This window comes from Zalophus californianus, chromosome 8, assembly GCF_009762305.2.
Source record: "Zalophus californianus isolate mZalCal1 chromosome 8, mZalCal1.pri.v2, whole genome shotgun sequence".
Classification (NCBI taxonomy): domain Eukaryota; kingdom Metazoa; phylum Chordata; class Mammalia; order Carnivora; family Otariidae; genus Zalophus; species Zalophus californianus.
In genome coordinates, this window is record NC_045602.1 from 12,170,927 (window position 1) to 12,193,194 (window position 22,268).

At 37.3% G+C, this 22,268-nt stretch overlaps 1 protein-coding gene across 5 annotated transcripts in view; it reads right to left on the reverse strand.

The window, feature by feature from the left end:
* The window catches only part of NBAS (NBAS subunit of NRZ tethering complex), a 353,391-nt gene that overhangs the window by 289,934 nt on the left and 41,189 nt on the right, over positions 1-22,268 (reverse strand). For all 5 annotated transcript variants that reach the window (XM_027621826.2, XM_027621829.2, XM_027621828.2 and 2 more), the window contains 2 exons: positions 16,303-16,441; positions 9,108-9,176 (listed from right to left, as the gene is read on the reverse strand). In XM_027621826.2, the coding sequence (XP_027477627.2) occupies positions 9,108-9,176; positions 16,303-16,441 (208 nt within the window). The remainder of the gene's footprint in view (positions 1-9,107; positions 9,177-16,302; positions 16,442-22,268) is intronic.

The window sequence follows — 22,268 nt, forward strand, 5'->3', positions numbered from 1 at the left end:
TGTGAACAGAGTCTGCAGTATTTAGAAGTCTGAGTGCTTCTTGGTCGGCCAGAGAGAGAATTTCAGTGTACGTGCTCTGGAAATAAGAGGAAATGCCTTTTCAATCAACTGCACGTCACAATAAAAGTAAACCTCAAACCTTCAAACCGTAATTCCTTATACTGTATTAAGATTTCTCAGCATAAGTGAATAATAATCTTTGTCTCATCTTCTCTATTTGAATTAAGTAGCTCCAAAAGCAATAAAATTTAGCCGTAATTTTCACTTCACTTAAAATGTGTCTGAATTTCTCTTATATTCCTCAAATATAAATGTCATGTTTATTTTAATCATTACAACAGCTGGAATGTTGGTCAAGAATATATATACTTGGCAGTGAAAAGTGGAAAGCTTTTTCTCTAAGAGCAGGAACAAGACAAGAAAGCCCACTCTTGCTGGTTTTATTCAACATAGTACTGGAAATTCTAGCCAGAGCAATTAGGCAATAAAATAAAGAAAAAGCACACAAACTGCAAAGGAAGAAGTAAAACAGTCTCTTTACAGATGTCATGGTATTATATATAGAAAACCTTAAAGACTCCACCAGAGAGCTGTCAGAATAAACAAATTCAGTAAAGCTGCAGGATACAAGAATCAACATACAAAAACCACTTGCATTCCTATCCACTAACAGTGAACTATCAGAAAGAGAAATTAAGAAAACAATCCCAGTTATACTAGCATCAAAAAGAATAAAATACTTAGGAATAAATATAACCAAGGAGGGGAGAGCTCTGTACAAGAAAAGCTATAAAACACTGATCAAAGAAATTGAACACAAATAAATGGAAAGATAGTCCATGTTCATGGATTGAAAGAATACTGTTAAAATGTCCATAGTGTCCAAAGTGATCTATAGGTTCAATGCAATTCTTACCAAAATTCACATGGCATTTTCCACAGAATTAGAAAAAAATAATCCTAAAATTCGTATGGTACCATAAAAGACCCTAAGTCCCCAAGCAGCCAAAGCAATCTCGAGAAAGAACAAAGCTGTAGGTATCACACTTTCTGATTTCAAACTACTGTTACAAAGCTATAGTAATCAAAATACTACTGCACTGACATAAAAACAGGCACAAAGATCAATGGAACAGAACAGATAGCCCAGAAATAAACCCATGCATAGACAGTCAACTAATTCACAACAAAGGAGCCAATAACACACAGTGGGGAAAGGATACTCTTTCCATAAATGGTATTGAAAAAACCAGATAGCCACTGGACCCCTAATGTACACCATATACTAAAATCTACTCTAACTGGATGAAAGTCTTGAGCTTAAGACCTGAAACCCTAAAACTCTTATAAGAAAACAGGGGATAAGCTCCGTGACTGGTCTTGGCAATGATTTTGTTTGGATTTGACACCAAGAGCAAAGTCAAAAAGAGCAAAAATAAACAAACAGGTCTACATCAAATTAAAAACACCTGCACAGCAAAGACAACCTATGAAATAGGAGAAAATATTTACAAACCACATATCTGATAAAAAGTTAATATCCAAAATACACAAGGGACTCCAAAAACCCAATAGCAAAAAAACCCAAATAACCCAACTTAAACGTGGAAAAAACATCTGAATAGACATTTTTTTCCAAAAAAGACATACAAATGGCCAAGAGGTACATGGAAAGGTGTACAACTAATCACCAGGGAAAGGCAAATCAAAACCACAATGAGGTATCACCTCACACATGTTAGGATAGCCATCATCAAAAAGAAAAGAGTACAAATGCTGGTGAGAATGTGGAGACAGACAGACAGACTGACACACACAAACACACACACACATACACACACAAGTATCATTTGGCCTTAAAAAAAGGAAGGAAATCCTGTCATTTGTGACAACATGGATGAACCTGGGGGGCATTATTCTCAGTGAAATATGCCAAACACAGACAAATATTGCATGATATCACTTATATATATTATATGTAATCTTAAAAAAAAAAATCAAACTCCTAGAAACAAATAGTAGGAAACTGGTTGCCTACCAAAGACTGGGGGAGTGAAGGAAGTATGGAGAGGTTGGTAAAGGGGTAGAAACTTTCAGTTATAAGATGAAGTTCTGAAGATCTAATGTATAACATGATGACTACACTTGATAACACTTCATTACATAACTAAAACTTGCTAAGAGAGTAGGACTTAAACATTCTTACACACAGAAGAAAAAGGTAAATATGTGAGGTAGTGGATGTGTAAATTCGATGGGGGAAAATCCATTCACATTGTATACATACAGCAAATCATCACGCTGTTCCCTTTAAATATCTTACAATTATACCTTAATAAAGGTGAGACAAACAAAACAAGAAAGAAAATGATAAATATCACTTACTACCTGCTTCAGTCTACTCTATTCCGTGAGTAGCCACTGAAAGGCAGTCTCACTAAGTAATTACTTGGTAAGTTGTTATCACTGGGTAGGCAACATGGGACAAAGTAAGTTGGATGGCAAAGCCCATTTACACAGTAGATGGTCTTCTTCCACCAGAAATTAATCTATAGCCCTTTTAACTGACTGTATTATCAATTCTATTTACCTCCCTCTCTCAAATCTCTTCTCAAAACTTTTCAAAAGGTACTTTCCTCTTACCTCATTGAACCTCTTGTGTAGCAATGTGATACTAATACTATTGAAATTAATAATATGAAGAGGATTTTAACTTCCACCTCTATTTCTCATTTATTAAACCACTAGCTCAAACATCCATTTGAACTTTTCTTTTTTTTTTTTTATTAACATTCTTAGTTTATTGATCCTCTCATGAAAAATCTGCACAACCACCACAGATAAAGCCACTGCAGCATCTTTACTCCTTCTGTTGTCCAATCTCCAGCTCACTTCTTTTTGCCAGCACCAACGTTGGCTTTTGCAGTCCCCCTGACTTTCTTCATTCTGTTCTTACGTTCCTTTCGCTGTTTTCTTGACGTCTTTTTCTTCTCATACAGGCCATGTCTTGCAAGTCTGTGTTTGGGTTCATTTTTCTTTGCATAATCCAAAGAATCATAAATCATGCCAAAGCCGGTTGTCTTGCCACCACCAAAATGGGTTCTGAATCCAAACACAAATATGACATCTGGTGTGGTCTTGTACATTTTGGCTAGTTTTTCCCGAATTTCTGTCTTAGGTACCGTTGCCTTTCCAGGGTGAAGAACATCAATGACCATCTGTTTCCGCTGAAGTAGTCGGTTAGTCATGAACTTCCTGGTCCGGATAGTTACTGTGTCGTTCATGATGGCGGCGAGACCATTTGAACTTTTCTTAATTAAAAACACTAATTAAATCCTTCTACTACTGGCAGCAATATTTAGAGTGGAATTGTGCCTGCTCTCAAACACTGCAATAAAACTTTTAACTGTCCTTTCTAAGAGAATAATTCTTTTAAATGTTAAGTATCAGATCTTTATACTGAGATTAGTTTAAATTGCCTTTCTTCCACTGCATATCATCTACATAGAACAATTAAAAATGAGTGATTTCCTATTTCATTACACCTTTCAAATGTACAAGCTATATTAAAATTAAAGTCTGAACTGTAGTGCATACACTCAAAATGTTCCAAATTACTACGCAGCCTTAAAGGTGAATTCATAAGCCCTGCTCTTCCAACATTCAACAATTATTTATTGAATAAATATACTCAATAATACAATATTACATGTCAGGCACCATTTTACACTCTGGGGAGCCAGCAAAACATAAATCTCTGCCCTCAAGAAGTTCAGTAGATATTCTTGCCCACTGTGGTTTATAAGTCTGACCTCCCCCAAATCAATCAATCAATCATCCTCAAAAGCATGGTTAACAAACCTGGGGGCAGCAGTGGGGAGCAACACTGGTGCAAAAGTATGTAGGAAAGAGAAAACTCTTGGGAAAAAAATTTTCCAAGCCAATATTCTTTATAAAAGAACATACATAGTTTTTATTATTAATATACTCTTTGAAAGATAATATTATATGCCAGAGAACCAGCAGTTGGTTATTTGGAATCATAAAGGCCTTATATGAAAAGCCCACAACTAACATTACAGTCAGTGATGAAAAACTTTTCCTCTAAGAGAGATTTTCCTCTAAGATCAGGAACAAGACAAGGATGTCCACTCTCACCACTTTTATTCAACATACTACTGGAAGTCCTAGCCACAGCAATCAGACAAGAAATAAAAGGCATCCAAATTGGTAAGAAAGAAGTAAAAATTTTTACTATCTGCAGATGACATGATATTATATATAGAAAACCCTAAAGACTCCACAAAAATACTAGAACTGATAAATGAATTCAGTAAAGTCACAGGATACAAAATATACAGAAATCTGTTGCATTTCTATACACTAATAATTTCTCTTTCTGCTACTTCATTAAGGAAACAATCCTGGGGCATCTCGGTGGCTCAGATGGTTAAGGGTCTGCCTTCAGCTCAGGTCATGATCTCCAGGTCCTGGGATCACGTCCCATGTTGGGCTCTCAGCTCAGAGGGGAGTCTGCTTCTCCCTCTCCCTCTTCCCCTGCTTGTGCTCTCTCTCTCAAATGAATAAATAAAATCTTTGGAAGGAAGGAAGGAAGGAAGGAAGGAAGGAAGGAAACAATCCCATTTACAACTGCACCAAAAAAACAAAAACAAAAAATCTTGTAATAAACTTAACCAATGAGGTAAAAGACCTGTACCCTGAAAACTATAAAACACCAGTGAAAAAAACAGAAGATGACACAAACAGATGGAAAGATATCCCATGCTCATGGGTTGGGAGAACCAATATTATTAAAATGTCCACACTACTGAACCCAAAGCAATCTACAGATTTAATGTAATCCCTATCAAAATATCAAGAGCATTTTTCACAGAACTAGAACAAATAATCCTAAAATTTGTATGGAACCACAAAAGACCCCAAATAACCAAAGCAACCTGAAAAAGAAAAAAACTGGAAGTATCACAATCCCAGATTTCAAGATATAACACAAAGCTATAGTAATCTAAACAGTATGGTACTGGCTCAAAAACAAAACAAAACAAAAAAACACATAGATCAATGGAGGAGAATAGAGAGCCCAGAAATAAACCCATGCTTTTATGGTCAATTAACCTACGACAAAGGAGGCAAGAATATACAATGGGGAAAAATGGTCTCTTCAACAAATGGTGCTGGGAAAACAAGATAGTTATATGCAAAAGAATGAAACTGGACACCTTTTACACCATACACAAAAATAAACTGAAAATGGATTAAGGACTTAAATGTAAGACCTGAAACCATAAAGTTTCCTGAAGAAAATAGGCAAAGTAATCTTTTTGACATCAGCCATAGAAACATTTTTCTAGGCATACTTTGGCAAGGGAAACAAAAAGAAAATTAAACTATTGGGACCACACAAAAATAAAAAGTTTTGCACAGCAAAGGAACATCAACGAAACAAAAAACAACCTACTGAATGGAAGAAGGTATTTGCAAATTTTATATCCAATAGGAAACTAATATAAAAAATAAAGAACTTAAAAAGGTGCCTGGGTGGCTCAGTTGTCAAGTGTCCAACTCTTGATTTCGTCTCAGGTCATGATTACAGGATCATAAGATGGAGCCCCGCCTCAGGCTCCACACTTAGCACAGAGTCTTCTTCAGATTCTCTCTCCCTCCCCCCTCCCTGCTCACATGCGTGCACCCTCAATCTCTAAAAATAAATAAAATCTTTAAAAATAAAAAAATAAAGAACTTACATAATTCAACACCTAAAAAAAAAAATTAAAAATGGACAGATCGGGGTGCCTGGGTGGCTCAGTCAGTTAAGCATCCAACTCTTGATCTCAGCTCAGATCTTGATCTCAGGGTCATGAGCTCAGGCTCTGCACTGGGCTCCACGCCAGGCATGGAGCCTACTTTAAAAAAAAAAAAAATTAACTAAAAAAAAAAAAAAAGGACAAGAAAAGACATTTTTCCAAAAAAGATATAAAGATGGCCAACAGACATCCGTATACAGAAAAGGTGCTCAACATCACTAATCATCAGAGAAATGCACATCAAAACCACAATGTCACCTCACACCTGTCAGAATGGCTAAAATCAAAAACAAGAAATACCAACTGTTGGCTAGGATGTAGAGAAAAAGGAACCCTTATGCACTGTTGGTGAGAATGCAAGCTGGTGCAGCCACTATGGAAAACAGTATGGAAGTTCCTCAAAAAATTAAAAATAGAATTACCATGTGATCCAGCAAATTCCACTAAGATATATACCCAAAGAAAATGAAAACACTGTTTCAAAGAGATATATGCACTGTTATGTTTATTGCAGCATTATTTATACTAGCCAAACTATGGACCCAACCCAAGTGCCCATCCTTACATGAATGGATAAAGAAGATGTGGCATATTATAAATGATGGAATATTACTCAGCCCTAAAAAGAATGAAATCCTGCCATTTGCAACAACATGGATGAATCTAGAGGATATAATGCTAAGCGAAATAAGTCAGTCAGAGAAAGGCAAAATACTGTATGATTTCACGCATGTGTGGAATTAAAAAATAAAACAAAGAAAAAAGGAGATTAAAAAAACAGATTCTTAAATACAGAGAGCAAACTGGTGGTTGCCAGGGGCGAGGTGGGGAGGCAGGAAATGGGTGAAATAGGTGAAGGGGATTAAAGAGTCCACTGATGATGAGCATGGAGTAACAGATAACAGTGCTGTATCATTATATTGTACACCTGAAATAATACAACACTGTGTGTTAACTATATTTGAATTAAAATAAAATAGGCATCATAATGCCAACAATGCAAGCTTCCTGTGAGATCATGTGAAAGTACATGTAAGCTAGAAAGCATTCACAATAATAGGGAATTATTAGATAACCCGTATGAGGCCTTTCAGCTCTACAATTACAGCACAAAAAAATCTATGCTCCATAATTATTTCTGGGCTAGGAACCATCAGGTACAAATAAGGTAACACATAACCTTTCAGATATTTACTGAAGGCATTGATTTTAGAATACTAATTTCAAAACGTCTTTTTAAGGATTCTGGTACAATGTGCCATTAGGATAGATCAAAACATATTAAGGAGAAAGAGCCGCGTTCCACACAAGAGAACTGCCAATAGCAGGGTCAAGGCAACACACAACTGGAGTTCCCAGGTGGTAAGAACATTTTTTTAAAAACAGGTCTTCCTATACCGGTTGAACAGAGTCATATCTGCCTATTAATATCCCAAATCAACTAATAAACACAGTATCTAATAATTACACAGGATATAACACAAAGGAGAAGCATGAATAGCAATCCCCAAATAATTCTTGTTCTAAAGATACTACATCTACACTAGTCCAAATGAAATAAGCACCAAATACAAACCACAAGCGTCTACAGATCCTGCAGCCCAGCAAACCAGAGAATCCCAGCACTGCTGACACTTCCAGAACTTTGCACATGCTGCTGCCAGCCTGGAAACGTCCAGTGTTCCTCCTTTTGCATGAGGAACTCTTACTTCCAAATCAAGTATCCCCTCCAGAATGAAAGGCTCCCTCTTCTGCACCTCAATGGTACTTCATATGATGTTATAGCAGGGGTTATAAAATGTGTAATATTGTGTTGCTTCACAACCGCTTCTATAACCGTTTCCCCCACTACACTGACGGCTCCTTGAGGAAATACAATGCATTTTATTCACCTATTTATTCTCAGCTCTAACATTATGCCTGGGCTCAAATGGAGTGTTTGCTCATTGACTGAAAAAAAAAATGAATAAACACTGAAATGACATTATTTTTGTTTTAGTATAGTCAACAAAATAAAATTTAAAAAAAAGTGAGCACTTTAAAATTTGTTAAAGATAGTAACTTAGGAGTAGATTCTACTCCTGAAACCAAAATTGCACTGCATGTTAACTAACTAGAAGTTAAATTAAAAATATGAAAAAAAAGACTAATTTAAATAGTATTAAGGAGAATGGGGAAAGGACGCAGGGAGAAAAAGCAAAGTAATGCTCTGGTTCTCCTGCACTAAAATGGTTAACAGGCCAACAGAGGCAACATAGTAAATTAGAGAGAACCAAGTACATGGCAGAGGCCAAGTCACTTGATGTTCCATATGTTTCTTCATCTGCAAAATGAAAACAAACTCCATGAACTGACTGAGGAGAATGCTAACTGGAAAATAGCACAAACATACGGAGATTCAACATGAAAGTGACTTTCAGACATAAACAGTAGTGGTACTGCTTGCTTCTACAGACAGAATGCCAAACAAATCCATAATACACGATTTAGCTGAAGTCAATGGCACAGAAAGAACTAGAACCCAAAATTTTAAATATATTAAATACAAATGCAACAATAGGATGCTCATCTTATTTCTTATGATTTCTGTATTTTCTTATAATTTCCTTTGGGTTAGTAAAGAAATTGGAGAAACAGAAAAATGAGGTTGTTTGGTTCTCCCCAAAACAGGAAGGGTATGATCCGAGGCCTCCATGTGGGCCCAGACACTTGTGAGAGCAAGACAGAGAGAGAGTGAATAGAACCACCTCCCCCAGAGGCAGCTCCTGAGCATCTCACTCACATCAGGATGAAGCTGACAAACAACCTTGCCATGAATCCACGCATCTCTTACTGAGGAAAGCAGTATAACAATGGTACTTGAAGATCAGAATCAACGTGGCTTGTTTCTTCTGGGAGCTTCAGTAATCTCAGAATTTTTTTTTTAATTAAAACGAACTGAAAAGGATATATTGTAGACAAGGATACAAAATTCTCAAGATAAAACAAAAAACTTCAGATCATATAATGATTCCAGGAGAATTCTTTGGCTTACATTCCCAGACTCAAGAGAACTAGGTTCATTCTTTATTTTTTTAAGTTTCTTTATAGAGATAATGATATATAGTAAAACAAATTCAGTGAATAGTTCTATGAATTTTTACTTATGTATACGCCCACATAATGTGCAATTAAGAGCACATCCAGATGAAGATCTATAACATTCAAGGTTCATTCAATTGTCCTTTAAAGGTACTCAGGGTGAAAGTATCTGAGAAGCACAAGGTTAAGCTTGTGAGTTACCTGTTGTTGTCCCGGGCGACTATAAAACTTGACACTTAACATCCTTAATAATCCCAATGTCTTTGGTACCTACAAAATAAATGCACATCATACAAAGAAAAATTAATGGAATGCTTTCTCGCTGTAAAAATTCTTTTATTATGAAATGCAAATTATAGCAAACCTAGTATTTTAAGAAATAGTTGAGAAAACAGGGGTGCCTGGGTGGCTCAGTGGGTTAAATGTCTGCCTTCAGCTCAGATCATGATCTCAGGATCCTGAGATGAAGCCCTGTATTGGGCTCCCTGCTAGGCAGAGAGTCTGCTTCTCCCTCTCCCTCTGCCCCTCCTCCCTGCTCCCGTGCTGGCTCACTCTCTTTCTCTCTCTCTGACAAGTAAATAAAATCTTTAAAAAAAAAAAAAAAAAGAAATAGTTGAGAAAATCATCAATAGGTGTCCAAGATCTTGGTGAGACTCTATTTTTATTTGGGGAAAAAAAAACAAGTGGTAAATCTGTCAACATACACCCATACTCAAATGTTTTGTTTTTTAAATACACACATAACAAGTATACTACAATCTATGCAAATCAGAAGCCACTCAAGCTCTTCTCCAATGAGGTTCTCCAGGTTATCATTTTTATCCTATCATTGTTATGGAAAAGTCAAAATTTCCAGTAGGGAAATTTCATTCATTAAGGAATTGATCCTATACTTGAAAAATACCAAAAAAAAAAAAAAAAAAAAAAAAAAAATTTAGAAACCAGTATTTGAAATAATATAACACAAGACTATCTTTAGATTTAAGAGATACATTTATAAAAGCAAGAGAGGAGAAGAAAATACTTTAACAAATGGAAAACCACTAGTTTTGTTGAAGATGAAGAGAATTTAGTACACTACTGAGGGGATGTAAAATGGTACAGCTGCTGGGGAAAAGTATGATTATTCCTCAAAAAGCTAAACATGAAATTACCATTTGACCCAGCCATTCCATCCTAAGTACATACCCAAAAGAATGAAAAACAGGTATTCAAACAAATACTTGTACCAAACAAATGTTCATAGCAATACTAGTAAGTGGAAACAACTCAAATGACCACTAAAGAAAGAATGAACAAAATGTAGTATATCCACACAACGGAATACTGTGCAGCCATAAAAGGGAATGAAGCACTGATGCATGCTACAACTTGGATGAACCTCCAAAATATTATGCTAAATGAAAGAAACCAGATACAAAAGGCCACATATGGTATGATTCCATTTATATGAAACAGAATAGGTAAATCCATAGAAAGAGAACAGACTAGTAGCTGCCAAGAGCTGGAGGGAGGAAGAACAGGGAGTGACAACCTAATTAATAGGTATGAGGTTTCCTTTTGGGGTGATGAAAATATCCTAGAACTAGATCCTGGTGATGGTTGGTTGCACAACACCGTGAATGTACTCAATGCAAGTGAACTGAATACTTTAAGATGGTTAATGGTTGATTTTATACTATATGAATTTTTCCTTAAGAGAAAAAGGCAAAGAGGAGTACTGTTTTGTCAAGGTTAAAAATTTTCCTACCAGAACTTCTGAGTAGCTAAAGCCATTAGTGATGACCTAGCTTCGTATCTCCCAATATTTACACCAAAAAAAAAAAAAAAAAAAAAAAAACCAAGGGAAAATATGAAGTGCCTGGCTGGCTCAGTAAGTAGAGCATGCAATTCTTGGTCCTAGGGTCATGAGTTCAAGCCTCATGTTGGGTGCAGAGATTACAGGACAGACAGAAAGACAGAAAAAGATAAATAAATCTATGTGGAAACCATGCCCTCAGGCACGCCTCTGTGGCTCAGTCATTTGGGCATCTGCATTTGGCTCAGGTCATGATCTCAGGGTCCTGGGCTCAAGCCCCAACTCAGGCTCCCTGCTCAGCGGGGAGCCTGCTTCTCCCTCTCTCTCTGTCCCTCCAACTACTCGTGCTCTCTCACTCTCAAATAAATTTTTTAAAAAATCTTAAAAAAAAAGTGCCCTCAGCTTAACTTGAAGACAGAAGATAACCCAAACTTCAAAATAATTTTAAGTAGAAAAATAAAAATCACCAAATCCCAGGTGTCATCTCCACTGCTCCTGCCAACTCCCACCTCCCCATGACACTCACTACAAGGCCTGGTGGTGAGCCAAAGCAGACTGTAAAAATACTGCAGGGCCCAGGAAGGACAGACAAGGGAAGGCAGCAAAGGGATCTGACACTTATCTAAAAACATTGTCAAAATTATAATCTAAGAAAGCTTGCCAGAAATTGAAAAAGATCTGAATTTATACACTGAAAGAGCCAATGGGGGTACCTGAGAAAATTAACCCCCAAAAAATCAACTCCAAGAAAAACCCAGGAAAGCTATTAAATTTCACACAAAGATAACAAAAATCCTCAAGGCACTCTAAGCAAAAGGGCCAAATAACATTTGTATGTTATTTCTGTTTCCCTTTGTAGGGAAAATGATTTAACATAAGTGAGAATTTTCAAATTCCACAGGCAAAGCAAAGCAATAACAGAATAGTGGCTTTTCTTTAAGTTCAATGAAAGAAATGGTAAGCTAAGGATTTTATCTCCAGCCATGTTTTCCTTCAAATATCCAGGCTATAGGAAAACAATTTTGAACATAAAAGAACCGAAGGAACTCTTTACCTATGAGACCTTCTCAAAACATCTACTAAAAGAGAGGCACCTGGCTAGCTCAGCCAGTAGAGCATGCAGCGAGCTCTTGATCTCGGGGTGGTGAGTTCAAGCCCCACGTTGGGTGCAGAGATTACTTAAAAATAAAATCTTAAAAAACAAAAACAAAAACAAACCACATCTACTAGAAGATAATTTCATCCAACCAAGAGATAACTGGGAACATTTCGACAAAAGAAGTAACAGCATTCTGAAAAAGAAATGGACATCGAAGGCTAAAGAAAGGTAAGGATGAGAGTAGAAATTAACATGCAAATATTACACGTTTTGTCAAAGTAGCAATAACACAACTTAAAAAGGGAAGAGAACAGAAAGGGAAAAAGGAAAATAAACTGATTTTTGTAAAAGCAATTAGTAGGGATTAAAGAATACCAATAGGAGTGCCTGGGTGGCTCAGTCAGTTAATCGTCTGCCTTCGGCTCAGGTCATGATCCAGGGGTCCTGGGATGGAGCCCTGCCTCGGGCTCCCTGCTCGGCAGGGAGTCTTGCTTCTCCCTCTCCCTCTGCCCCTCCCCCCACTCGTGTTTTCTCTTGCTCTCTTGCTCTCTCTCAAATAAATAAAAATCTTTTTTGAAAGAGAGAAAGAAAGACAGACAGACAAACTACCAATAAAACTGATAAACTGGTAAAGTATTGGAGGGCAATGATAACATCAAAACGATAGTTTCAGTGAAATGATGGAGGTAAATTCCCACCCAAGCGAATTCGAATTCAAGAGAGAAAAGAAAGAAGTGTAAACAAATACAGACAGCTCCCGAACATGTTGAAGAAAGGGAAATAAATGGGGGTGGTAGCAGGATTTAGTGGGGTCTAAATCCCCCGAAACCAAATGAAACAAAATGGTTTTTAATGATGGAAAAATAAAACCATGTCGTATGCTGATAAATCTAATCGACAGCAAAATTCATGAGGCAGGAAAAATATCCTTCAGTAAGCAAGAATGTGAGATCTGGTGGACAAACAGACAGGTTGGCCTTAGCCAGCACAAAGACAGTTCATCTGTAAAAACAAGAGAAAAGGTACCGTGTACAGACAGATGGAGGGAAGGAGTGGGATCTTATGGAAATAGTCCTCCGATTATTTCTATTTTCTGAGGGAAATGGGATTTCTCAGGGAAAAAGGATTCCAAAATGCCCGTGTTCTCTCCACAAAACATCCTTTACCCAGAAAGCAGCAACAGCAATAACATAAAAATTAGTCTTGTTCATTTTTACATATTTTCTACAATTCTGATCTTAAAAATACAAACAGGTAATAATAATGAACACTATAGATCATTTTATGGCTTACCAAGGGCCTTCACATACATTAGCTCGTTTGACTGTGGCAAAAGCCTTACTACACAAGTGTAAGTGATGAACTAGGATTCCAATCCCAGACTTCTGACTCCCAAGTATGGGTTCTTTCCTTTCTCCCAGTTACTGGATTCAAACCTGCTATCTATTACAGCTTACTGCCCTTATTTGTGGACATAGCTGTATACTCCTATACAGTAAAACCCCTTGAGGGATGCTACCTTCCTATTCCTAATACCCAGAGCAGTGATTCAATGTTGAACAAATGAATAAATAAAACTATCTCACATTAATTTGGAAACTTTGGTCAATGCACATATTGAATCTTGCATAGTCGTTTTTTACAACCTAGCAGCCTTGTGAGAGACGAGAATGTATGTGTCAGCAGCATTTTTCGTCAATATCCACCCCAACATAATAGCAACCTTAAACAAACACCTTCAATGAGGACAATATCTGCCACCTGACGAAAGGAATTAATCCTGTAATTCAAATTACTTCGAGGCAGGAGCAGGCTATGTAGAATGACTGTAAGTTTAGCGGCAAGACACATTTAAGAGCCACTAATGTAATTAAAATACACTTGCAGCATTTGAAGAAATTAATCATACAGCCAAGCATTCGATTTGCAATTTAATGTTTTTCCCCACTTATTCTGTCCGTGAACAGGCAATTTTCTTCTAAGAGACTGCAATCCCAGAGCTTCAGCTGGAGAAGGAAGGACCATAGCAAATCAGATTCCAATACTTCAGTGAGGAACAAAGTGAAAGCACAAGAGAATTCAAAGAAGCCAAGGTGAAGAAAGGTTTCATGGTATGTGACCATATTCTGTGACTCTTCCTTTCCCAGACCATTCTGTCACAAACACGCTTGATTATCTGTACTGAAACGGACTTTCACCGTTTGCCTACTTCATCTCTCCTTGTATTCTCCACACTTACCTGCTTTTTTCTTTTTTTTTTTCCCCCTCAACCTTTAATTTTGACAAATTTCATAGCTAAGGAGAAGCTGAAGTGAATGTACAACAAAACACCAATATGCCTTTTGCTTGGGTTCACCAGTTATTACCGCTCTGCCACACTTGCTTTATCTCTGTGTGTGTATACACATCTTTTAAACTATGGGTTTTAACTGGGGCGCCTGGCTGGCTCGGTCGAGGAGCGTGCAACTCTTCATCTTGGGGTTATGCGTTCAAGCCCTGTGTTGGGTGTAGAGATTACTTAAATAAAACTTAAAAATTATGTTTTTGACTAAACCATTTAAAAATAAGTTGCAGACAGCACACTTAGATTCAAGAGCCAAAACGGTTTCAAACTCTTTCCAAGATTTGCCCTGGTAGATCTCACAGAGAAAACTACAAGCTGGGTATGAATTAAATCAGAAAGAGAAACAGGACTAACTTCCTGCAGAAACGAAATAATATGTTTAATATGTATAAGCAACTCCTACCTCTTTATGAATTATGGGATAATCATCATAGATAAATCTGACGGTACCACTGATCTGTATATAACTTCCTATGGGGAGCGGGGGAAGGTACTCAACAGAGTCTAGAAGATCCGTTCCACCTGTGTTCCCCTATTTTTAGTCCTGGGGTCTTGGGCTCCTTATCTGTGAAGTATGGCCACTAACACTTAGTCTGGACTCCTCCCTGCATCCTGCAGGAGGAGGCTGTACCTAGAATGGGTAGAGGGATAATGCATGGAAGGAAAAAGACAAAGCACAGTCCTCGACTATAAATTCATGCAGAAACACAAACTGTTAGAAGGTCTAGTAGCATATAAACCACTACATTGAGCTAATTAAAAAAAAAAAAAGAATAACTTTGTTGGGTTAAATTCACAATCACGTACTTCAAAACATGCCAAAAGCTAAAGAAAAAAAAAAAGAATGGAAGCTTACAATAATTGCTTAAGATTTCTTTTTAAAAGTACTTCTTCATTATTTCTTTTTTAACACCAAACCTTTAACCATTCATGGTTTTACAGGATTATTTTAAAATCAGTGCATTTTAGAACAGAAATAACAGGACAAATACATTCACTACAGGAAAAAACAACATAACACATTCACTTATGTTGTGTTTCCCTTTAATTTCTTGGTTTCTTCCTCACTTGAAACGTATCTGAGCGTCCACTACATGTAAGGCAGTGTGCTAAGCACAGGATGCATAATTGTGATCAAGTGCTTGATTTCCTGCAGTTTACATAAGTAAACAATATGTAGGGTGCCAATACAGCAGAGAAATTAGTATTCACGAATATCTCATTTTTCTTGCCTTTCTGGACACATGGAAAAACTATTTCCCAGGCCTGCTGAAGGTAGGAAGGGCCATGTGATTAGTTAGAACACATGAACTGTGAGCACAGGCAATGTTAGTTCTGGTTTGAAAAGTTCCACCTCTTAACCCCCTCCTCCCCCTCCTATATACTGAGACACTGGAATCTCAAAGGTCACCAACCTGTGTGGATTCTTTAACCATCACTTGGAACAAACTGTCCAGGGGAGTCATGGCACCAAGAACAGGCTTTGCCACAAATAAGGAATGAATTGTTATACAGTAACCCATGTCAGGAGTTTTCATCTGTTTATCGGACGGTTTTATTATCACAGCAGAACTTAGCCTGTACAAACTATTACAGCACACCAGAGTGCTCTGCTACAGAACAAAGGAATGAATGGCTGGGTAAATCATCCAGGTGAACACAGACCAAAATATTAGCAAGTGTACCATGGTGGTAAAGAACTTGAACAGGGGGAACCTGTGCTGGAGTTTGTGCTCCGATTCTGCTACTTACAAGTTTGGCAACCCAGGGAAGTTACTTAATTACTCTGTACTCTCCTCACTAATAGACAGGCTAGTAATGATACCTACCTCAAAAAGTTAGTGAGAATTAAGTGAGCTAATATGCACAGCCGCTCAGAACAGTTGCCAGCCCATAAAAAGTGCTGAATAAACATTAATGTCTAAATAAGCAAATGCAAGTAATAGGACTACTGTTAGGTTCTTTCTCTAATATCTGCCAATACTGTTAATAAAAATGAGACCAAGTTAAACAAAAAAACACTTTAGATAAATTTGATATTTGAAAGAAGTACTAAAATTTCACATGAAGTCACTTTCCTCATTTAAGACAAAGTATTTCCTCCTGTCCTGCCTGAGACCTACTCGCAAAGTGAAATGCCGTGACTAATACTTACGGCAGTGACTCTGTCTCCACCATCAGTAACCTGCTTATAATAAGGCGATCCCGAAAGAACTCTCCAGGCAGACAGGCCATAGCGAGAAGCTTTTGACATGCCCACTTCAGCAGTTTCACATCCACCAACCAGCAAAAGTCTAAAAAAACACAGAAAAATAAAAAGAACTGATAAATTGCAGTCTGAATAAGAGGACATCAAAACAAGGAGAGCAGAAACAGTCACCTTCACAAAGAAAACTAAAGTAAAATTACTATACATTAAACCTAGAAGTTCAACATTTTAGAAGAAACCACCAAAAGAAAAGCAGATGGTTTTTCAATTAGAATTTCACCTTCACTTACAGAGGAAGGCTTAAACATTCAAGCCCCTGAAATCCGGATGGGAATTTTAAGAAGAGTAAAAAGGTTTTAAGGTTGACCACGGAACAGTGAAGAAACTGTTATCAACACCAGTAAACTTTAACACATAGGTCTGTCACCACACCCAGGTATGTATGTATTCGTTAGAGCAGTGGGTTATACACACTTACAGATGTTTTAGCAAGGACAGTTGGGAGCGCCCTGGATAGGACAGCACTCTACAGTCTAACTACACTGAAACAAGACTATGTAGTAGTTTAGATGTGCATTATGATGTGTTTACTTTACTGTTTGCTCTACTTCATTAGCAATTAGAGGTGAGGTACCAACAGAGCAAACAGTCTAACATATACTAAAAGTTCAAAGTCTGTGTGACACTACACAAACTAAGTTGATTAATAATAAAACCCAGTCATGACTTTTTATTGAAGTATAAATGATACATAACATTATATTAGTTCAGGTGTATGACATAATAATTCGAAATTTGTATATATTGTGAAATGATCCCCACAATAAGTCTAGCTAATATCTGTCCCATACATAGTTACAAAAAAAAAAAAAATTTTTCCTGTGACGAAAGCTTTTAAGATCTACTCTCTTAGAAATTTTGAAATCCATGGGGTGCCTGGGTGGCTCAGTTGGTTAAGAGACTGCCTTCGGCGCAGGTCATGATCCTGGAGTCCAAGGATCAAGTCCCGCGTCGGGCTCCCTGCTCAGCAGGGAGTCTGCTTCTCCCTCTGACCCTCCCCACTCTCATGCGCTCTCTCTCTCTCTCAAATGAAATCTTTAAAAAAAAAAAAAAAAAAGAATTTTGAAATATGCAACACAGTATTTTTAACTAGAGTCACCACAAACAGTCATGATTTTTAAAGTCATGTTCACTAAATCTGGCAGGGAACTATATAATAGATATTATAATCATCTGTCTAAAAAAGAGAAAAGTTTGAAAGTAAAGTTCTGATATATTAAAGGAAGCACTACAATTAGCAGTGAATTATTTTTGTTCCCAATGACAATAAGGCAATATAGTAGGAGAAGAGCTAGGCCACAGGTTTCATTGGTCTTGTGCATACAGTGCGCCCCTAACGTGAACGATCACTGTCCCAAATGACAGAAAACAATTATCAAGCTCCTTTTAAAGCAAAACACATAGTATTGTTATCACTATGCTCCCATTTTATCAGAAAGAAGATGCACTCCATCACACAAATAAGTCATTACCTTTTTCTAGACCATGTTCATGGTAAAACCAAAACTTAAAAAACTTTAGTTTCTGCATAGAAATTGGAAGGTAAAAGAAAACAACACTTCATAAGGCTCTCTAGTGTTGGCATATCAAAAGGATTTACTTAAAAGTAATCCAAAACAGGTGGGTGGAGGAAGAGCTGGGGATATCTATGAAACAAGATTGGCCACGAAATGATTGTTGAAACTGAATGACAGGCACAAAGGAGTCAATATACTATCGTCTCTATGAACAGGCTTCAAATATTCCACAAAGAAATTTTTTTTCAAAAGTCAATTTGTTTAAACACACACAACACACACAACTCCGGAAGCGCCTGGCTTGGCTCAACTGGTGGAGCATGCATGCAACTCTTGATCTTGGAGTCATGAGTTCAAGCCCCACATTGGGCATAGAGATTACTTAAAAAAAAAAAAAAAAGTCCTCTGAATAAATAGAAAAAAACAGGCAATTTTGAATATCTGCATTTCTGAATTTAATCTCAATGGTTTTCCAAACAGGAAATATGTGATTCATAAAGCATATCTTTAAAATTAGTAACCTATAATTATAATAAAAATAAAAACACTGTTAGAGAATTCAACAAATCCCTAAAAGGTCAGGATAAAGCAGATCCTGATAACTAATTTTCCTCGGCTCAATGTACAACATATATATTTATATTAACAATATAATTCTTTTCTCAAGGGACTGGACATTATTTTTTAATCTGCACTACCATGTCAAGGAGGGGACACATCTAATTTTCAGATTAAAAAAGTGTATGTGGCTTTTGGCTTGGCAGAAGTAAAGGTGCAACTCTCTGCAGTCATCCAGAATCCGGATTCAGTCTCCCATGCCACCTAAGTTTGATCCCAATGAGATATACCTGAGGTGCACCGGAGGCAAAGTCGGTGCCACGTCCGTCCTGGCCCCCAAGATCAGCCCCCTGGGTTTGTCTCCAAAAAAGTTGGTAATAACATTGTTAGTTATCAACTAGTAATTAGAAGGGTCTAAGGATGACAGTGAAACGGACTGTTCAGAACAGACAGGCCCAGATTGAAATGGTACCTTGTGCCTCTGCCCTGATTATCAAAGCCCTCAAGGAAATACCAAGAGACAGAAAGAAGTAGAAAAATATTAACACAGAGGAAATATCACTTATGATGGGATTGTCAACACTGCCCGACTGATGCGGCACCATTCCTTAGCCAGAGAACTCTCTGGAACCATTAAAGAGGTTCTGGAAACTGCCCAATTTGTGGGCTGCAGTGTTGATGGTCAGCACCCTCGTGATACCATAGATGACATCAACAGTGACCACCCCATGACATCCATAGATGACATCAACAGTGGTGCAGTGGAATGTCCCACTAGTTAAGAGCTACAAAGGAAAATATTTCAATAAAGGATCATTTGACCAAAAAATACATATATATATATATACATACATACATATGTATAGAACTAAGTCGCCTGACTACTGAAGGAGATACAAAGCTCACCAAAATTTCCGATTTCTTATCCCTTGGTCTTAACACTAGAGTACACTGACTCTCTCTGATTTTTGATAAATATCATCGACAGCCATACACACATCAAATTGGCTACATGACAAACTCCATCAAGAACAAAAGAGATTCAATATCTGCTTCCAAATAATCTTTCCTCCATTAATGCCCAATTAAGGGGTAAGTGGAAAAAGAGGCAGAACGATGGCCCTAATCATGTACTGTCCTCACTAGATGGTAAAATGATGTAACTTGAATGAAAACAGTCAATGAAAAAGAGGGGAGAGAAGTCCAAGACCCAGCACAGTACACAGAATAAACGTTTCCTGAATGACTGAATTTAAAACTCCAACTTTCTCCTTAAGTGGCACAGTGAAGGGTACTAGAGCAACTCTACTTCCCCCACCTGTCCCCATGCTTGCTAGGTTTCACCAGTAAGTACAAGAAGATGAGGCAGGGAGAAGGGGAAAGGTCATGGCCGCAGGGGTGGGCAGAAATGGGGGAAGGGGGTGATTCACTGATAAAGACCACACTAAACAATGTTAAGCCGATAATCTGGTAAACCAAAGTATTAGGGAAACAATTTCAAAATGTTTGTGAGACACTAAGAGCCATGAATAAAAAGAGAAAAATACCATGCTCTTTGACAAACTCTCAATACCTTAAAGATGTCAATTCTTCTAAATCTATAAATTGAATGCAATTTCAAATAAAATCCCCACAGAATTTTTCGTGGAACTGAAACTGATGTGACAGAACTAGACAAATCTAAAATTTACATGGGCAGGTAGCAAGTCTAAGAAAAGCCAACTCCATTCACACTGATAATCTTTCCCTTTATGAGATGTGCTTTGTGCATCTTGACCTGCAAATACTTCCCTGCCCTAGTGTCACTAAGACATTCTCCTTCCAATTTCACCATATCAAAATCTAAAATTTCTATCCATACAAAGATAAATCACACACCAGGGGAGTACATGAAAGTAACAGTATTAGCAAACAATTTATACAGATCTTCCACAATCAGCCCAAAAGAAAAACAGACAAAGAATTAAGCAAGTCACAAAAGGAGAAATCCAGAAGTCAATAATGCAGATTAAAACAATATAGATTTAGGGGCATCTGGCTGGCTCAGTCAGTGCAGCATGTGACTCTTGATCTTGGCACTGCGAGTTCGAGCCCCATGTTGGGCACAGAGTTTATGTTTAAAAAAAAAATCAGTAAAACAATACAGAGTATGTTTAAGGACACAGTTTCTCTTAAAAAGTACTGGTGAAATTGCAAATTGGAGCAATCATCTTGGAGAATGATATGACAATACCTAACAAACACATACACCTAACTATTCTAAGGAACTGTTAGAGAAATTCTTATATGGGTATATTTATTTCCTGGTAAAAGATTATTTCATGCAGCACTATTTATAATGCAGGAAAATTAGAAGTATTTTAAATGTTTACAAGGGATGGATAAATTCAGTAAGTTGTTCAGGGAAACATGCAATGTAACTACAACAGATAGATGACAGATAAATGATAGAAAGATTGACAGATAGGGAAGGTCACACAACAAAATCATGACACAAAGCAATGGAAGCAGGAAGTTTTGTTTGTACTACTGTCTTTTATTCATGTATGTGTATGTACACACACCCACACACCTTAAGATTTTAAGAAAATCTTAATATTTAATTCTGAGTAGTAGGTACCTAGGTGTTCATTACATCATTCTCTCTTTAGCTTAAAAAGAGTAACATCAAGATAGAGTATCCCAAATTATGTACATAAATTTTTCTAGTTAATGAAGTCCAGGAGAGAAAATTCAGTAAATTGGCTCTAACACATAACACCAACCCACAAGTCTAGCCAAATACTGAGGTTGTTTACACATTAATGGTTATAGCTTAAGCATTCTGTGATTTACTCCTGAAAGGACTGTTAGATTTTTACAGAACTTAAGTCCACAGACATACTGTACAAAATAACTTATATCATTAATGTTGTTCTGTTGCAATAATTTCCTCCATCCAGAATACTAACATGCAGAGAGAGAAGGAGATTACCTTGCCCAATAATCTTTGACCTCAAAATTTTGTGGAAGATAGGAAAATCTTGGGTCTTAGATTCCAATACCTCTGCAACAAATGTAATCTTAAGAAATGCCCTACATCCCATTGATATTTGCTAAATGCAAATTGTGTCCTAAGCAATGAAGAATATGCTAAGCAACTGAAGAAGCTTCTTAATAAACCATTTATAATTCTTCTTGTCATCAATTTACAGTGTCACATTTAGCTTTCCCAGTTCATCAGGATCAAGCACGGTGTGGTGCTTAGGGGCACGCTTTCTGACCCTACCTTCCTTTCCTCGGATAGCCTTGGGGATAATATTGACACAAAGGAATGAAAACGAGCACAGTCCACTCCAGGGGAAAGGACACAAGCCACTACTGCACAGGACCTCTTCAATGACCTTGGAATTAGGTACAAAGACAGCCCAAAGGGCAGATAAACAAACTGCATGGAGGAAGAGGCCGAGGAAGGCTTCCCTGGCTTAAAATCAGCAGAAAAATTTACCCTTTAAACAATTTCCCAGACAGAAAAAGAGATCAGGTAAAGAGCATCCTAAGCCAAGGGAACTCAATGCAAAGAACAGACTCTAGTTTGTAAAATGGTGTGCTTGGAGAACAATAAACACAGTGTGTGCTTCTAGCCTATAAAAGAAAAAGCAGGAGGAGCGGGAGACAAAGTTCCAAGGGGGCCTTAACATTACAAAATGGTTTGTCTTGCTCCCTTCTTGGGCACTTATCACCTTCTCTCTCTATACTGGGACAGTTATTTAAATCATGCCTCCATTAGAAAACTTG